A 16,768-nucleotide genomic window follows, 5' to 3' on the forward strand; every position below is an offset into this window, starting at 1 on the left:
ACAATAGTTTGATTTAACTGCACTGTGGTATTCCCATAAGCAGAATTCTAATCAATTCAGATTTTCTGATCAATTTAAGTTAGTGTGTGCTTGTTATTATCAATTTAGATGACGTAATAGTGTATCATGATATCTCGATATATAACTTCATCATGATACGATTCCTTTGTAAAAAGATAAATTATCATATTGAATTATTGCCCAGCCCTAAGCACAAGAGACTGCTGTAGCACCCTGCTGCGACGGAATGAAGTGGAAACACTGGGCTAAACATGTCTAGTGTTATTCTTCATATTATTATATGATTAGTAACTTCTGGGACACACTTATAAGTCCTTTGTATTTAACAGGAGGCTGTCTTGCATAGTAATGTAGTCCATCCATCTGTACTTTGTATGAAGTGAATATAGCCTTCTGAATACAAAAATACAAAAACTAAAAAGATCTGGGAAATTTACTTAACAGGAAGCTGTCTTGCATAGTATATATATATATATATATATACATATATATATATATATATATATTATCCCCACTGAAGACAGTACAGATGCTGAGACTGCAGCGCCGCATGGTGCACATCCCCTCTGCAGCCTGCAGGAGGCGACAGACAGACTGACTGACTGACTAGTTTGTGAGCGGCTCCACTGATATCTGGTTAAAGAGCGCCACCTCTCCGTTGATACGTGTACTTATATAAATATATATAAATATCTCCACCACATCAGGTCCCCTTGACTGTCTCCTTCACAGTGGGCTTCGCAGGCAGACAGACACACAGCTGACTTTCCACCGAGCTGGCCGCTTGTCCTTGCACTACGGGGGATAAACAGGGACCTTGCAATGATCTCTCTGGACTTCAATTTCAACATTTTGACCAGGGATCTGTCACATTATCTGGAAAATCAGGTGAAAGTTGGTCTGTTCGGATCGGGAGTCGGACTGTCTCTGGTGCTGGGCTTTAGCGCAGCGTACACCTGCTACTATCTGCTCTCAGTAGCCAAGGTAATGTTAATTTAGGCTTTATATCCCTATATATACAGTATATCCCTATATCCCTATAATAAAACCACTGTGTGTGCTTTTCATGGAGCAGCAGCAGCATCACCATCACTGATGATACTCGACCGGTGCATTTTGCTGATGGAGGTTTCTATTATAGGTTGCATCTGTCTGTCCAGCTGTGGTGGGCTATAACCTACTGTATGTTACACGCGCCTGCACATGTGGGCTGATGCATCTCAGGGAGATATAAAGACACACGTTTTCATGGCGCATATTATTACCTCAAATTAATATTATCTACATCCATGTGTTATATAACTACATTAGAATCAATCCGTAGCAGGACGGTTACAGTTAGCTGTATATAGGCTGACATTACACGGTTGCTGGATGTTAGCTAGACATGCCGGGTGAAGGTTTTCTGTAATAATGCATGGTAGGTTGCCATAGCAGGCAGAGGCTCACACTCACTGGGTTGATTTTATGTAGTAGTAATGATAATAATAATACAAATAAAAATAATAATAATAATAATGCATGTTTATGCATGAACTTGAATTTAATATTAGATATAATTTTAATATGAATTCAATATACCACAATATAATATAATATAACGCAATATAATATGACATAATATGATATAATATAATATAACACAATATGATATAATTGACATAATATGATATAACATAATATGATATAATATAATATAATAAAATATAATATACCACAATATAATATGACATAATATGATATAACACAATATAATATAATATAACATAACATGATATAATATAATATAACACAATATGATATAATGTAATATAATATAACGCAATATAATATGACATAATATGATATAATATAATGTAATATAATATGATATAATATAACATAATATGATATAATATAATATAATATAATATAATATAACACAATATAATATGACATAATATGATATAATATAATATAACACAATATAATATAATATAATATAATATAATACATATTATATTATATATAATAATAAACGTTAATCTGTTTGAATTCACATTTAAATGAACTGGATTTAATGCCACATTGCCAGTCAGCCCAACATATCCTCCAGTGGAATGACTTATAATAGACTAAATTATGCAACAAATCCATATTGTTAAAAATGTACAACTGCAGGGCTAATGCATGCCTAATTTTTATTATTATTATTATGTTGAAGTGTAATAGAGACCTTAAATGCAGGTTCATGTTGATCGTGTGTTTCAGTATCAACCAGTTGGATGCTTAATCATGTATTACAAATGAAATCTTCTCTATTTTAAGTGTTATTTGGTTTTGTTTTGCTGATCTGCATCAGAGGATTTGAAGTTAAGTTTAGATACAACAATGCAACAAGCTATGCAATTTAAGACAATAATTTAGATTTTTCCATTTTTTAACAACATATGATGTAACAAAACATGGCTCAGAGCTATACAATGTTTTATTACAACATTTATTTATATTTATATTTAAAACATATTTATTGCAAAAAAATAAAGAAGTCACTTTTTGGACTCTATAATATAACCTGTATTTTCACTCTTCTTTCGCCTGTGTTTTGCAGAAGCCACAGCTCATCTCGGGGGGTAAGAAGTTCTACCACTTCCTGAGGGAGCAATGTCCCGTAGTGTCAGAAACCTACTACCCCACCTTTTGGTGCTGGGAGAGCCGCATCCAGACTCTGCTGAGACCCTTTGTAACAGCCAAACCGGGGGTCGTCTACAGAAAGTAAGTCCTCGCTATGACTGACATACTAATTATCCATCACACAAGTTTTTTTGTTTCCCCACAACTACACGAATTTATTTCTCCTTGCAAGCAGACACGCTTCACCTGGTTAATATGTGCGTTTGAACTCATGAAACAGCTTCAGTCAAAGAGGTCATAGAGATAAGGGTGAAGCATGCAAACTAGAAAGTTAGAAAGTTCACCTTTGACATAGTACAGTACATGTGCATTTACAATGGCAGTTTTAAAGGCCACTGCAGTAAGTTCCATGGCCACAGTGTAAAGCATTGTTAAGAACATTCAAAGATTTGCTTGGCCACTGAGAAACTGCCATTGTTTCTTGATTTCTTTCTTCCCAGTTTCACAACTGGAAACAAAAAAACCCAGTCTTGTTTTTAGCCAAGATTCAAAGGCTCAGAGGAGAAAGAGATCTTTTGTGCCACGATGCAGGCTCGGGCCGCCCAGCCTACTCCCTCTCAATGTACATTCTGTTGAAGATTAATTGCCACTGCATTCCTTACCCCCTGCACACATACAGGAGATTAAAATGAATTAAGAGAGACTTATTTTTCATTATTACTATTTATAACAGATTTATCCGTATTACATTCTCACGTAATTTGTTTCATGCATTCAGACGTTCCCTAATTTCCATGACCATGATATTTGGCTAAGTGTACGTGTGTGAATATACAGTATAAATTGTACATGTAGTTATTATGAGATATAATCGTGAGTTGTTTGTCAGCCAGGTACTCGGGGTTGGAGAAAGAAAAAAGAAATTCCTATAATTGAGCTTTTGCTTTGTTCACCTTTAACATAAAAGCTAAACATTAACCGCAACCTAAACAAGAATTAAAATTGATTAATTTAAAATCAATCAGCACAGGCACTGTTCATCACTGGATTTTGGTGTCTCATCATTTGTCTGTCCCAATAAACATTCACATTAGGTTTGCCGCGGTAGTCGGTGTTACCGGTGTTACCGTTGTTACCGGTGTTACCGTTGTTACACGGTGTTACACGTTGTTACACGTTTTTACATGGTGTTCGGGCAAACGCCGTTTACATTACTTGCCCCCTGCCCCCACCCTCGCTTTGCTTTTTGTCATAGAATTAACCCCCTTTTTTTCATTTTCATTTTCGCGTATCAGCGCCCACGTTCATCAAATAAAAAAACTAAAATTAATTAATTAAAATGAAAATACTCAGTGTGTTATAAATACTTTGTCGGACGACAGACGCTACAATTATAAACTGAAAGTGTCTGCTTTCACTTCTCTGGAGTCAGATTTCACTTATCACGTGACGAGAGTAACGAGAGTTGACCGACCAGACAATGGCGGAGGATTTGGTGTCCCATTTGGCAAGCTTAAATATGTAAACATTTCAAATGTGTCCCAGTTTATTTCCTGTTGCAGTGCAGAAGGAACATATAAAAGAAGGAAGGTCATTACATCATTGTGAAACCATTCTTATTTTGCAAGTATAAAGGTCTAGATTTATAGAGGCATATAAAATTTGCAGTTTCTGCAATTTACATGCAGAATACTACCGACATGGCACCAATGTGAGTTCAGTGACATGATGACCCTTCCTTCTTTTATATATTCCTTGTTGCAGTGCAAGGACATGACGTAACATGGACCCAAGCTGTTGCCTAGCAATGCAATTCTATTGAAACGGTAAACAGATATTGAGTGTCATTGATGGATAACTGTCCAGCTTAATCTGTAACACCGGTATTGTCATAACTCGTGTGCTGGCATCTCTAATTCACACTGCCTCTGCTTAGTCAAGGAGACAAATTTTCCCATAATGCACATTCATCTTAGTCCAACTGTCTGTTATCAAACATGGTAAGACTGATGGTCACATTCACTCAAGGTTTTATCACATTTCCTCTGGGGACAACAGGACACCCCCACAATAATGAAGTTACCCAAGGTTGACCCAAGGACAGACACCGTGAAAACCGTCCTATTTGACGATAGCTGTCAGGGTGAAATTCCACTCATCTCATTGTCCGAGCGAAGGATTAGCACCAGGTCCCCTCCCACTGTGTGTGCCAGTCACTCTGGATTGGCCCTCACTGACTTTAAAGTCTAGCTCCAGGTGCATATTTCATGGCGGTTCTGTAATTTCATGCTGATGTCGTTACCGCCGGTCGGCCGGCCAAGTTGGCTCACCGGCGGCTGTGTGTGTGTGTGTGTGTGCAGTGCGGGTTTTAAAATGCACTAGCGCTGGGACTGAATGACCTCATCTGCCAGGCTATGGTTGTATAGCCCAGAAATTGATTGACTATAAGAGCCCACTGGTGCAATGCCCTCCTCCTTATCTTAACTTTGCTGTGTGTTGCAAAGCACGCTGACAAGATAATCACAAGGGAAATGAGGCAGCTGTAAGTGAGTGTCCTTCTCACATATCCAGTTCCCCTTTGGGAGCACTTGTGATGGATGCAATGAAGTAGTCGCTTCACCTGGAACTGAACAGAACAAATATTAATTGTGCGGAGAATGAAGCCAGAGAACTTAAACAATATTAATGACCATTCAGTGAGCAGATCTTATCAGTGTTGTCCTGTGTGTATGCTTGAGACAAATGAATCAATACATAGAGATACATAATAAAGAAGATAATATCCGTCTGTTGCTGAGTTGCGTGTCTCGCTCATCTCTGCAGTGAGCTCATAAAGGCAGCAGATGGAGGACAGATCTCTTTGGATTGGTTCGACAACGACGACAGCCTCTCTCATCCCGACCCCGCCACCAGGCCCACAGTCCTCCTCCTCCCGGGTCTGACCGGCACCAGCCGAGAGTCCTACATCCTGCACATGGTCCAGCAGAGCCGTGATCTGGGCTATAGGTGGGTGGTCTTGGCTGGACGGCCTGGCTGAGGTCCAGCACTGAGTGAGACATTCAGGGCACTCTCTCTGCCTTATGCTCTAATTTGTGATTTTGTCCAAATACCTCAGCAATCACACCAATATTGATTAAAAGGTAAAACCTAACACCAACATTTGTGATGATTTTGTAGCTTTTATATAACGCGTGCACGAGTGCCAGGGGTTATTTCAGGTGAAGTGCACAAATAAAGTGGGCAGCTAAGCTCTGTGTCAAGAGTTGCTTTTGTAAATCGCCAAACGTAGCACAAGCTCGAAAGAGTTGCAGAGGGTTGCAGTTTCTCCCCCCTTCTTCTCCTCTCTCCAAGAGGCCCTTCCTCCGTGTTCCCTGCACTCATTCTTTCACCCAGATTTGGGAAGGCATGGCAAACTCAGCATCTTCCACCCCTCACCCCTGTCTGTGTAGCTTAATGAATTACAGCTTATCCCGGTACAAGCTTTGCAGCTTAGCCCAGACCAGCTTCCGAGTCTATGCTGCAGTGTGTGTTTAAGCACACACACCCCCATGCACACACCTCCCCGTCCTCTCGCCCACCCTGCTGCTGAGTTACACCGACCATAACAGCAGGTCTGACTCCAGGTAATAGATGAGAGGAGGGATGCTGATGCCTTTGCTCTGCAGTACAGACAGAATGCTCTTCACACAGCTGTGCCTCCCTGCACGTCTCATCATATTCCCAGTTCAGTTTTTTTTAAGTAAGGAACATTTGTTTAAAGGAATTTGGGCCACCGTGCTCCATAGTCGGTAACTTGTAGCGACAACAAAGAAGCAAGCTTACTAGAGCTGGTAAATGTTTTTCTTCCTTGTACAGATGCTTTTGGTTAAAAAGCAAACCCTTGAATTTAGGGCTGCAATTAACAAATATTTTCATCATTGATTAACCTGCCAATTTTTTCCTTGTTCAGCTGATTAATCTTTTTGTCTATATATATAGATATATATAAATGACAGAAAATTGTGAAAAATGCCCATCACAATTCCCCAGAGCTCTAAAATGACATATTCAAATTGCATGTTTCGTCTGACCAAGAGTTGAAAACTTCAGTCATCCATCCATCATATAAAAAAGTAAAGCAGAAAATACTGACTTTTAAAGGTCTTATTGATGAACATTTTATGTAGACAATTTTTTTTTTTTTTTAAATAATATATCTGCAGAGCTTTTAGAAAGGTGCCGAAATCTTTTTTATTATGATTGTGAATTAAAGGGACTGTTTGTAACTTCTTACACGTATAAATCATTGCGGGTCGCTGTCCCATGCGCGCTCGCGTGTGGCTACACTGTTCAGACAAGACGCCAACACAAACTACACGGACGCACCAAAACCGCAAAGTTATAGCTAGTGAAGCCCGTCTACCAAAACAGTGTTGGCTGCGATCGGAGGACGCGGGGGAGACCGTCGCTTTGGTCTCCAGGGCCGGAGTCTCTGCTCCTCTGCTCCTCTGCCTGCCTGCCTGCCTGCCTTCACTCACACAAAGCGCTCGTTCTCGCTCTTTCGCTTCACTCTCACATGCATATGCGCACACTACACACTGTAAAAGAGTTAGTTTAGCTCTGAGAATATCTAGTGAAAGTGGACGTTTGTGCAGAAATAAATACTGCAGCTCCTCCAGACCAACAGAGGTTTCCCGTGTCTTGTGAAGTGATGGGGCACCGCAGCGAGTTATGTTATCGTCTCCGACCAAACTCCGGTGTCTCCCCTGTTCCCTCCAGCCGCTGTCGGGAGGCTGAAGCAGGAAAAGCCAACACTAGGATCAGCATTGATTCATGGAGAGACCTCCGTCTGGTCAGCTAACATTACTGCCACGCAGGTGAAATATAGAGTGATATTGTGGTTTTAGCTGACTTGTGTTGCCTCACTGTTTTGATCGATGCTCGTTCATGTCAATGTAGAGCGAGCACAAGCACGAGTGCGAGCAACAGGACGCTGACTTTCGTTGACTGAACGGCCACAGGTGTCGCTGTTAACAAGCAATTTCTGATTTTACAAACAGTCCCTTTAATAATTTTTAAAAAATTAGCGGGTCCAAAATATGACGTTTGGTTCCCACTTCTAACAAGGTGTGACATCTAGTTTCTGAGTGTTATCAATGTCATCAATAGCACCTTTAATAAGCTGGTACCATAAAAAATAGTTGCTGATTCATTTTCTAGATTAATCGACTAATCGTTTCAGCTCTATCTGAACTTCTTTCAGCTACAATCTAAGATGAAGTGATTAATGGAATCATTTAGGAGACTGATAACTTATAAAAATTAGGGCTGTCAAAGTTAACGCAAAATCGTTTTAACGCCAGTAATTTATTTAACGCATTAACACAATCGTTCTGTCAGAGGTTGTAGCAAGCTCAGTTTTAAAGCTAGAGTGAAGATACTGGCATCATATGAAACTAGAAAAAACCTAAAGAATCCATTGGTAGCAACATGTCATACTAGCTTATCGTGAAGGAGGTTAAATAACGCTCCAAATTTGTGCTAAATTTTGGCGAGGAAAAACTGGCATGGCCATTTTCAAAGGGGTCCCTTGACCTCTGACCTCAAGATATGTGAATGAAAATGGTTTCTATGGGTACCCACGAGTCTCCCCTTTACAGACGTGCCCACTTTATGATAATCACATGCAGTTTGGGGCAAATCATAGTCAGGTCAGCACACTGACACACTGACAGCTGTTGTTGCCTGTTGGGCTGCAGTTTGCCATGTTATCATTTGAGCATATTTTCTATGCTAAATGCAGTACCTGTGAGGGTTTCTGGACAATATTTGTCATTGTTTTTTGTTGTAAATTGATTTTCAGTAATAAATATATACATACATTTGCATAAAGCAAGAATATTTGATCACTCCAATGTTGATAAAAGTATTAAATACCTGAGAAATCCCTCTTTAAGGTACATTTTGAACAGATAAAAAATGTGCAATTTATTTTTAATCATGGACAATCGTGATTAATCGCGATTAAATATTTGAATCGATTGACAGCCCTAATAAGAGTATATGTTTTGTGTATTTCAGATGTGTGGTATTCAACAACAGAGGGGTTTCCGGTGAAACGCTGCTGGTAAGAATCTAACGTGTGTCATCGTTTTTAAACTATCATTCTTTGTTATGTCATGTCTTCATTTGTCTCGTCCATATTCAGAAAGACAGACATGTGTACGGGATAAAAAGGACTGCTGTCAGTGCGTCAGCTTCCCAGTAGAGTTGTCCTTTTCCTAGACTCAGCCAGTACAGAGCACGTCTATTCCACACGTGTCACAGGGAGCCCTAAGCGGATGCTGCACAGACAATGTTGTTGCACATCAGGGATTAAGTTGCAGGCAGATACTGTATTTTAATGCCGATACACAGAAATATGACCTCGCCGAGCACGTGCCGTTCTGACACCTATCTTAATCTGTCCTCTTACACCCGGCCGGGTATATTTAGCCAACAAAATGAGCCCGAGCACTGATAGCACAAAGCAAACCCACCGTGTTTTAATGTCGTCTTTGGAACAGAGGCACGTTCTTTATGGATGAATGTATCACCCCGATCTAATCACACCATCACTACCGTACAGAGATCTCATTCATAGCACACATGGTGTTTCATTACCGGCCGGGATTGCCCACAATCAATCTAATGTTCCTCTTAGTGGGTGTAAATCTGAACCAGTGGCTGATCTGTGACCTGCTGTTGTCTTTGTCGTATTCTGTCTCAGCTGCAAAAAAAATTGTAAAAGCGACACTAAAGCAAAGTGTCAGTTTGATTTAAACATGTATTCTAGGTCATATCCAGAATTTAGTTGTCTCAGCTAAAAGTTGAAACTGTCTAACCTTGGCTCTGTACCAAGTGGTGGTGGAAAGGCTGGGATTTTCTCCCTCATTTCACTTGGGAGTTGTGCTGTTCTATGCAAATGATGTAGCATTTGTACGCCCCTGTGATTGTTTTCTCTGTGTCCACTTAGTGTGAATATCGTGCATTGTTTAAATAGGCCAGCGCTTTAGTTTAGAGTGACTCGCTGTGTGAAAGATGCCCCCCTGCCTCAAAAGACTGTCCTGAGTGCGAGTGCCCTATTTCTAGACCTCGTAAAAAGCCTATTACGTTACCCTTTCCTGTGGAGTAGCTTTGCTGTGCAAATATTTCCCCCTTACTATTGGTATTATGTTTCTCTTTTAAATATGTTAAGTGATTATTTAGTTTGTAAGTTTAGCTGTTTCACTGCAGAGTCCAAAAGTTGTGCAGGCCTATTAGAGGAACCTTTAGAGAGTAGAAAAACAGGAATTTGCTTTGCCCGTGTTTCTGCTTGAATCTTAATGAAGGGCTGAAGAGTTGACAGCATCCTGAGGAATTGGACTTGTTAAATAGGCTCCTTCGAGTTCAAGCTGCTTTGTTATATAATGTTAAGTAACCTGCTCTGCCTGACAAACTGTTTCAAGTTGAAAAGGGATTCTACCCTTTTAACCAAAAATCATAGAACTGTTGACCTCTATCATAGGCTGAATGGATAACAACGATAATATAATCTTTTTCAAGATAAGCTGTAAAGTCATAGCTTTACAACATTAGAGGCAGATGTCACCCTTTCTTGGCTTGCAAAAATAACAATTTAATTTATATGCAGTAGGTCATAGAAATAAAAATCTGCTGTTGACACTTTTACTCTCTGTCTGCTTGTATGTATGTATGTACAGTATGTCTGTATGTCCTTAGATTTTCTCAACAACCGTTCATCCAATCAACTTCACACTTGATGGGCATATTGCTCAGGACCGAAGGAAGAGCAGTGTCGAGTGTGAAGTTGTTTGGATGAGCGGTTCTCGAGAAAGCAGCAAGCAGCAACACCGGAGGTCAAGGCAATCGGCACCTTCTGAATGGCACGTTTTGAATGGGCACTGCACTAGTAGTCATAATAACAGAAATTACCAATTGTTACATAATTATTGTACATTTTAAAGGTAGAGAATCGAGTTGGCTGCTTAGGACTAATGATTAGTTTCATTTTCCCAAGGTGAAGCCTTCAAATGTCTTGTTTTGTCTAACCAACAGTCCAAATTTAAAGCTAGGATTGGAAGCCTTTCCGCTTATTTTTCACCTATTCTACAGACTAAATGCTTAAATAAAACATTAGACAAAAGTGAAAAATCCTTGTTTAAGTTTTCCAGAGTCTTTAAATATCTTGTTTTGTTTGAAAAAACAGCCAAAAACCCAGAGATATTCCGTTTACTTTGGCAGAAGACTAAGAAAAATGTCAAATAGTCACATTTGAGAAGCTAGAACCAGTGAATAGTTGGCATTTTTGGTTAAAAAAAATACTATAATCATTTCAGCTCTAGCCTGATATGCCTTTTGGATCATATTGTTTGGCTTCTGTCAGAGCTTCTTGCATCACTGTACAGCCCCATCAGGAAACAGTAACTGATCTTCCCTGAAGATGGAAAATACCATGAGCAGCCTAACAGTGATAGACTCTATAGGTCCACCTCCTTTGCTGCTATCTCTCCCTGTCAATAACAAATGTTGCCCAGGGAGATTGTGTACATATTAATCTGTAAACTCTTTGTCCTGTGTCATGTCTGTGTGTCTCAGATAGTTTTTTACTTAGTTTGTTTCTTAATATTCACCCAATATGGTCCAAAAGCATAATGCTTCAACTCTTAACATTGACTAGAGATAGAGAGACAGAAAGAAAAGAGTGACTCTGTTGTCTTCCCGTCCCACCCAGACCCCGAGGACCTACTGTGCAGCCAACACAGAGGATCTGGAGACTGTTATTGAGCACATCCAGAGGACTAATGAAGCTGCTCCAATCATGGCTGCTGGAGTATCAATGGGCGGGTAATGAAGCCACTCACCTCCATCTGACTGGACACTGCTAACAAATCTCAGAATGTGACTTAAAGCTGTACAAGACATCTTCACACCGGTCGGTGACTCAGTGGAAACTTGCAACTAAAAACTGCAATACCCAGAAATCACCAGACATAACATAATCCAGCATTAGTAAACTACTCATAACTCACATTTACTTTACATTTACATATACTAATATAAATCCAGTATCAGTCAGGCTATATTAGTGCTTTATTATGGTCCCAGTTGTTTAATGCAGCATGCCAAAGAAGGTGTTTTTTACTGCACAGCACTAATCCCATGAGAAGTGAAGGATTGGTTAGAAATGGAACATGTTCCAATCCCTGTTTTTCCCCCCATCTGTCCCGTCCTCTCGCCCTCACTCCATATTCAGGATGATGCTGGCCAACTACTTGGGGCGCAAAGGCCGGGAGACCTGTCTGAGAGGGGTCGTCGTCTTCTCAGCAGGCTGGGATGTGTTCGAGTGCACCGCTTCGCTGGAAAAACCCCTGGACCGCTTCCTCTTCAACTCCTACCTCACCAGCTGCCTACAAGCGTCTGTGCACAGGTCAGACGGGGCGGGATTAACGCGGCCGCTAACTCACTGCTAGTGCTATAGGGAAGCTTGAATAAGTGGGTTTTACGTATTTGTTTTTTATGTGTTAATCAAAGGTTTGCGTTCCATATTTAAAAAAAAAAGCCTGCCTGGCAACGTTTTTGCAATTATAATACCCACAATATATTCCAATCTGTGTATTAACATGGGCGTGATATAAATGCACAGTAAGGCTTTTGTAGTACTACTTGGAAAGCTGAGCTTGATTGCTGTTTCATTATGCTGTTACAACCTTGTCAGCATATTCAAGGGACATGTTCAGATGCAAATCATTTCACCTAACAGTTGTCGGTGACAGTTTTATTTTTAATCTCCCCCTGCAGACACAGACCAGTGCTGGAAAAGTGTTACGACATCGATCATGTCATGAAGGTCGGGATTATTTATAGTGACATTTAGCCGTAAATGCTAATTCAACAACGTAGACTTTTACATTTTAATCATCTTACTCGGTCCCTCCCTACAGGCAAAGACCATTCGAGAGTTTGACGAGAGGTTCACTTCCATAATGTTTGGTTATCCCACCAATGACGACTACTACCATGATGCCAGTCCTGTCCACAGGCTGAAATCTGTGCAGGTGCCAATGCTGTGTCTGAACGCTGCTGATGATGTCTTTTCCCCGTCTCACGGTGAGTGGCACAACTCATTTTAATGGCATGAATAATGAAAATCTAGTCCCCCGGAGAAGACAAACAGGACCCTGTGTTTCCGTTGCAGCCATTCCAGTGGAGGCAGTGAAGAAGAATCCCAACCTGGCCCTGCTCATTACCTGTCACGGCGGCCATATCGGTTTCCTGGAGGGCCTGTGGCCTCGACGGAGCACGTACATGGACCGAGTCTTCAAGCAGTTTGCTAAGGCCGTCATCGAACAAGGCAGCGGACTCCAAGACCTCTCATTATAAGAGAACTTAACAAAGTTTGACTTCCTCTCTCGTATGCCTTTCTTCTTTCTTTCCTTCCTTCCTTTAATCGTTTCTTTCATCCATCTTTCCTTGCTGCATTCCATCCTTTATTCCTTCCATATCTCAGTCAATTCTTACTTGTTTTTCTTCCTACCTTCCTTCCTTTGACCTTTTTCCCTCTTTTACTCCTGCCCTTCATCCCACCTTCTCTGCATTCCATCCATCCTTCATTCCTTCCCTCTCTACCTAACCCTATTCTACCTACTTCCTTCCTTCCATTGACCTTCTTTTATCGTTGCCCTCCATCCCTCCGTCCCATTCTTCCTCCCGCCACAAGCAAAAAAAAAACATTCTCTCTCATTTTGAAGGGCACATCTTATTGATCGCAGCATTTGTGTCGCATTCATTTATTTATTCCACGCAGCTAACAAGTCATTGTATATAATCACGCTGTCAGTGGTATGTTTATTAAAAAAAGAAGCATAGCTGCTCATGTCACCGTTGAAAAGATGAACGCATCTCAGTCAGTTGCATTAGCTAGCTAACAAATTCTGCGATTACATTGTGCAATCGTTTTCTTTTGAAGTTAACACAAGTACTGTACATGGAAATCCAATCATCTTGAACCTTTAGTACTTATATCAGTAGGATTTTAGCCCTCAGGGATTTTCTTTATGTACTCATACTTCCTGTGTAAATTTGTTTTGTCAATCATTCTCCTTTAGTTTGTATTTTCCTTGTTTAAAGGTAGATGTTATTTACCAGTTGACATACGGTTCTTTCTTTTCTTTAAGGTAATAGTTTGATATTTTGGGATATACGCTTATTTGCGTTCTTGCGGAGAGTTAAATGCGAAGATTGATACCACTTTCATGTCTAAGCTAGCCGATTAGCTTAGCTTAGCATAAAGACTGGAAGCAGGTGACAAAATCCACCTACGAGCAGACTGATTTTTTTTACTATTGGTTTCCCACTGCTTCCAGTCTTTATGCTAAGCTAAGCTAAGCTCACCGGCTGCCTCATATTTAAAGAGGACCTACTATGCTTTCTGCGCTTTTTCCCTTTCTTTTAGTGTCTTATATCGTTTCTTTGTGCATGTAAAAGGTCTGCAAAGTTACAAAGCCCAAAGTCCATGCCAAAAAACACTGCTCCTGAACTGCCTGAAACGCCTCGCTTGAAGTCCCCCTGTTGTTCCATAACATGGTGATGTCACCAAGTAACAGATTTGCTTAATACCTGCCTAACGGCTAGTTTGGCCCTCAAACAAAGCTAGTTAGAGCGGAGCTGGAGCGGAGTCCGAAGAGTTTGGTTCGGTTGACCAATCACAACAGAGTGGGCCAGCTGACCAATAGGAGCAGACTGGGCGTTTCAGGCAGAGGGTGAAACGAGGTGCTGCAGCACAGCCAGTATGAGAAAAATAAAGCGTTTTTTGAACATTAAAGCATGTTAACATGTTCTAGTAGAAACCCCAAATACAAGTATGAACCTGAAAATGAACATAACAGGTCATCTTTAAGTGGTATCAATCTCCTCATCCAGCTCTCGGCAAGAAAGCGAATGAGCGTATTTCCCAAAATGTCGATCTTGTCCTTCCTTAACCTTCTGCATGCACTTTTATTTTCACACATTCTACCTTTTACGCACACCAAATAGTTCTACAAATGTATAATATGGTGAATAACTCATTAATGACAAGGAATGTGAAATTGCACTATTTTAGTTGATATACTACCATGCCTCTAATTCCTTAATGCAAGGCACTTCATTTCATACGATATATGAAAGTATATCCCAAAGGCCGAACAGAGCAGTATATGAATTCCATGAGGTTTTCTTTGTGACGGTGTTGGTGGTTAGTTCTGTAAGTAAGTCTGAGGGTGCTAGATACAGTGATGTGAATGAAGTAACGCACATAGGAGTGTACATATTGGTTGTTTGAAGGATGTTCCTTTACAATATGCGTAGTATTGTTAGTGGAACCTGGTCATCAGTCAATTTTTGGTTTCGTTTCGCCAACAATGATCAAGTGGCTGGCTACCGCGTATGAGTTGGCATCGATGGAACGATCAGATGTGACTGGCGGCCAGATTTTCCGTAACACACTGCATGAAGGATTTTGACTTCCTGTTCCTGTGGAATTTTGGTGTCTCTTTGTTCTGCCAAGTTGTCCATTGAGTAGCATGTGTCACATCATGTCCTGAACCCTTAACATCACTTCTGTAGCACAAAGGACATGTTGTTTGTTTTTTCATAGGAGGCTGCATTTCATTTTGTACACTATACATAAAAAAAGAAGAAACATCATGTCTAACGTGTGCAGCAATAAGATTTTTAAATTAAAAAATTGTCTCTATAGTATAATATGCACATTATCACCATGAGTGTAATACGCTGTATTTAATAAATTATTAAACAGAGTCTAGGTCCATTTGTCTGCTGTCTCAAATGCTTTTAATGTATTAACTCAATATTGGATTGCCCGACTGACCGTGTACGGCAGGTTAGAAAAATTGACTGCAATTGTCAGCAGTTTTCTTTCTTTCTTTCTTTCTTTCTTTCTTTCTTTCTTTCTTTCTTTCTCTGTCTATAACAATGGGGTTTTACGAGTGTTGTAGTACTCGAGATCGGTCTCAAGGCCACTTTTTGAAGTTCTTGGATCGACCGCACTTTTACTACTTATGGATCTCGATCTCAGACAAAGAGGACTCTATAGATAGAGGATTTTATTTCAAGAACGGTCAAGATCTCAACTGCAGGGATACCACTAAATTGCCTTTGCATTGTCTGATATATTTGTTAACATCATTATAATGATTGTTCATAGAAAAAAACGGAGAATTCCCACAAATGAAATGCACCTCTGCAATGCCTTTTGATTATTTTATTAAGACATTTGTTTTGGTATACTTATACATACACACATATACGTACACGACATATGGCAATAAAAGAGGTGAAAGAAGAGGAATTTTCATTTGTTTACTGTTACACATTTTATTGTGTGTCATGCAGTGTGGGACTCGCACTGGTCTTGGTCTTGTCTTGGTCTCAACCCCTCAAGTCTCTGTCTCGATACACTCCGGTCTTAGTCATGACTTGGTCACGGATTAGGTGGTGTTGACTACAACACTGCGTTTTACCTTGGTGGTGCTCAGTCTGATCAGTCATGTGAGGTGTCGAGCTCATGCAGGACTTCCTCCCCCCCTCACAGACTCGTTCCCTGAAGTCAAGGCATTTGACAGTCCACCTCTTGAGCTGGCTTACTGCATGACCAGCAGCAGCGTGTCACTGCAGGGTCACCCTCCCTCTCCTCCTCACATCACAGTCTGGAGGGTTTGGCTCCCTGGAATTGACTCACTCCACACTCACGGGCTTAGCCGCTGATAGGATATGCATAGCTACGCAATAGTGGATGTGATCCACCCAAAGGCAAACTGTAATCCTCCGGCACTCCACTTACCTTCACCCCAACCCCCCCTGCAATAAGCCCACAGACAGATGAGCTTTGGTTTTAGCGAGATGGTTTATGGAAGCCTGAGAGTAATTAGAGTAGACTGCCAAGAGGGATGAGTGATTTACTGCTGGTTACCAAAATTGATATTATGTGGCAGGAATCCCTCTATTATGAATGGTGTTGATATCTCTGCTCATGTGAGGATGTGCACTGCATAATTATATAGTTATAGATCCATAAATGAGGGAATAAAATTATATTTCACAGCAGTATTGCACA

The 16,768-nt window shown here is 40.5% G+C and overlaps 1 protein-coding gene across 1 annotated transcript; it reads left to right on the forward strand.

Annotated features, from left to right (window-relative positions):
* Positions 1-683: 683 nt before the first annotated feature.
* abhd3 (abhydrolase domain containing 3, phospholipase) lies at positions 684-14,010 on the forward strand. The gene is made up of 9 exons (XM_037786264.1): positions 684-1,005; positions 2,612-2,775; positions 5,458-5,640; positions 8,695-8,740; positions 11,387-11,499; positions 11,909-12,082; positions 12,454-12,502; positions 12,597-12,762; positions 12,851-14,010. Exons 1-9 carry the CDS (start codon positions 844-846, stop codon positions 13,033-13,035), a joined length of 1,242 nt encoding a protein of 413 aa, XP_037642192.1. The 5' UTR covers positions 684-843; the 3' UTR covers positions 13,036-14,010.
* Positions 14,011-16,768: the final 2,758 nt, after the last annotated feature.

The sequence above is a fragment of the Sebastes umbrosus genome, chromosome 12 (assembly GCF_015220745.1).
Source record: "Sebastes umbrosus isolate fSebUmb1 chromosome 12, fSebUmb1.pri, whole genome shotgun sequence".
In the NCBI taxonomy this organism is placed as follows: Eukaryota; Metazoa; Chordata; class Actinopteri; order Perciformes; family Sebastidae; genus Sebastes; species Sebastes umbrosus.

Excerpts from the sequence above, each read along its gene's own strand:
- abhd3 (XM_037786264.1), top strand. The coding sequence starts at position 844 with ATGATCTCTCTGGACTTCAATTTCAACATTTTGACCAGGGATCTGTCA. Across the intron at positions 5,641-8,694 it reads AGCCGTGATCTGGGCTATAG|ATGTGTGGTATTCAACAACA; the intron begins GTGGGTGGTCTT and ends TGTGTATTTCAG. Across the intron at positions 12,083-12,453 it reads CTACAAGCGTCTGTGCACAG|ACACAGACCAGTGCTGGAAA; the intron begins GTCAGACGGGGC and ends CTCCCCCTGCAG.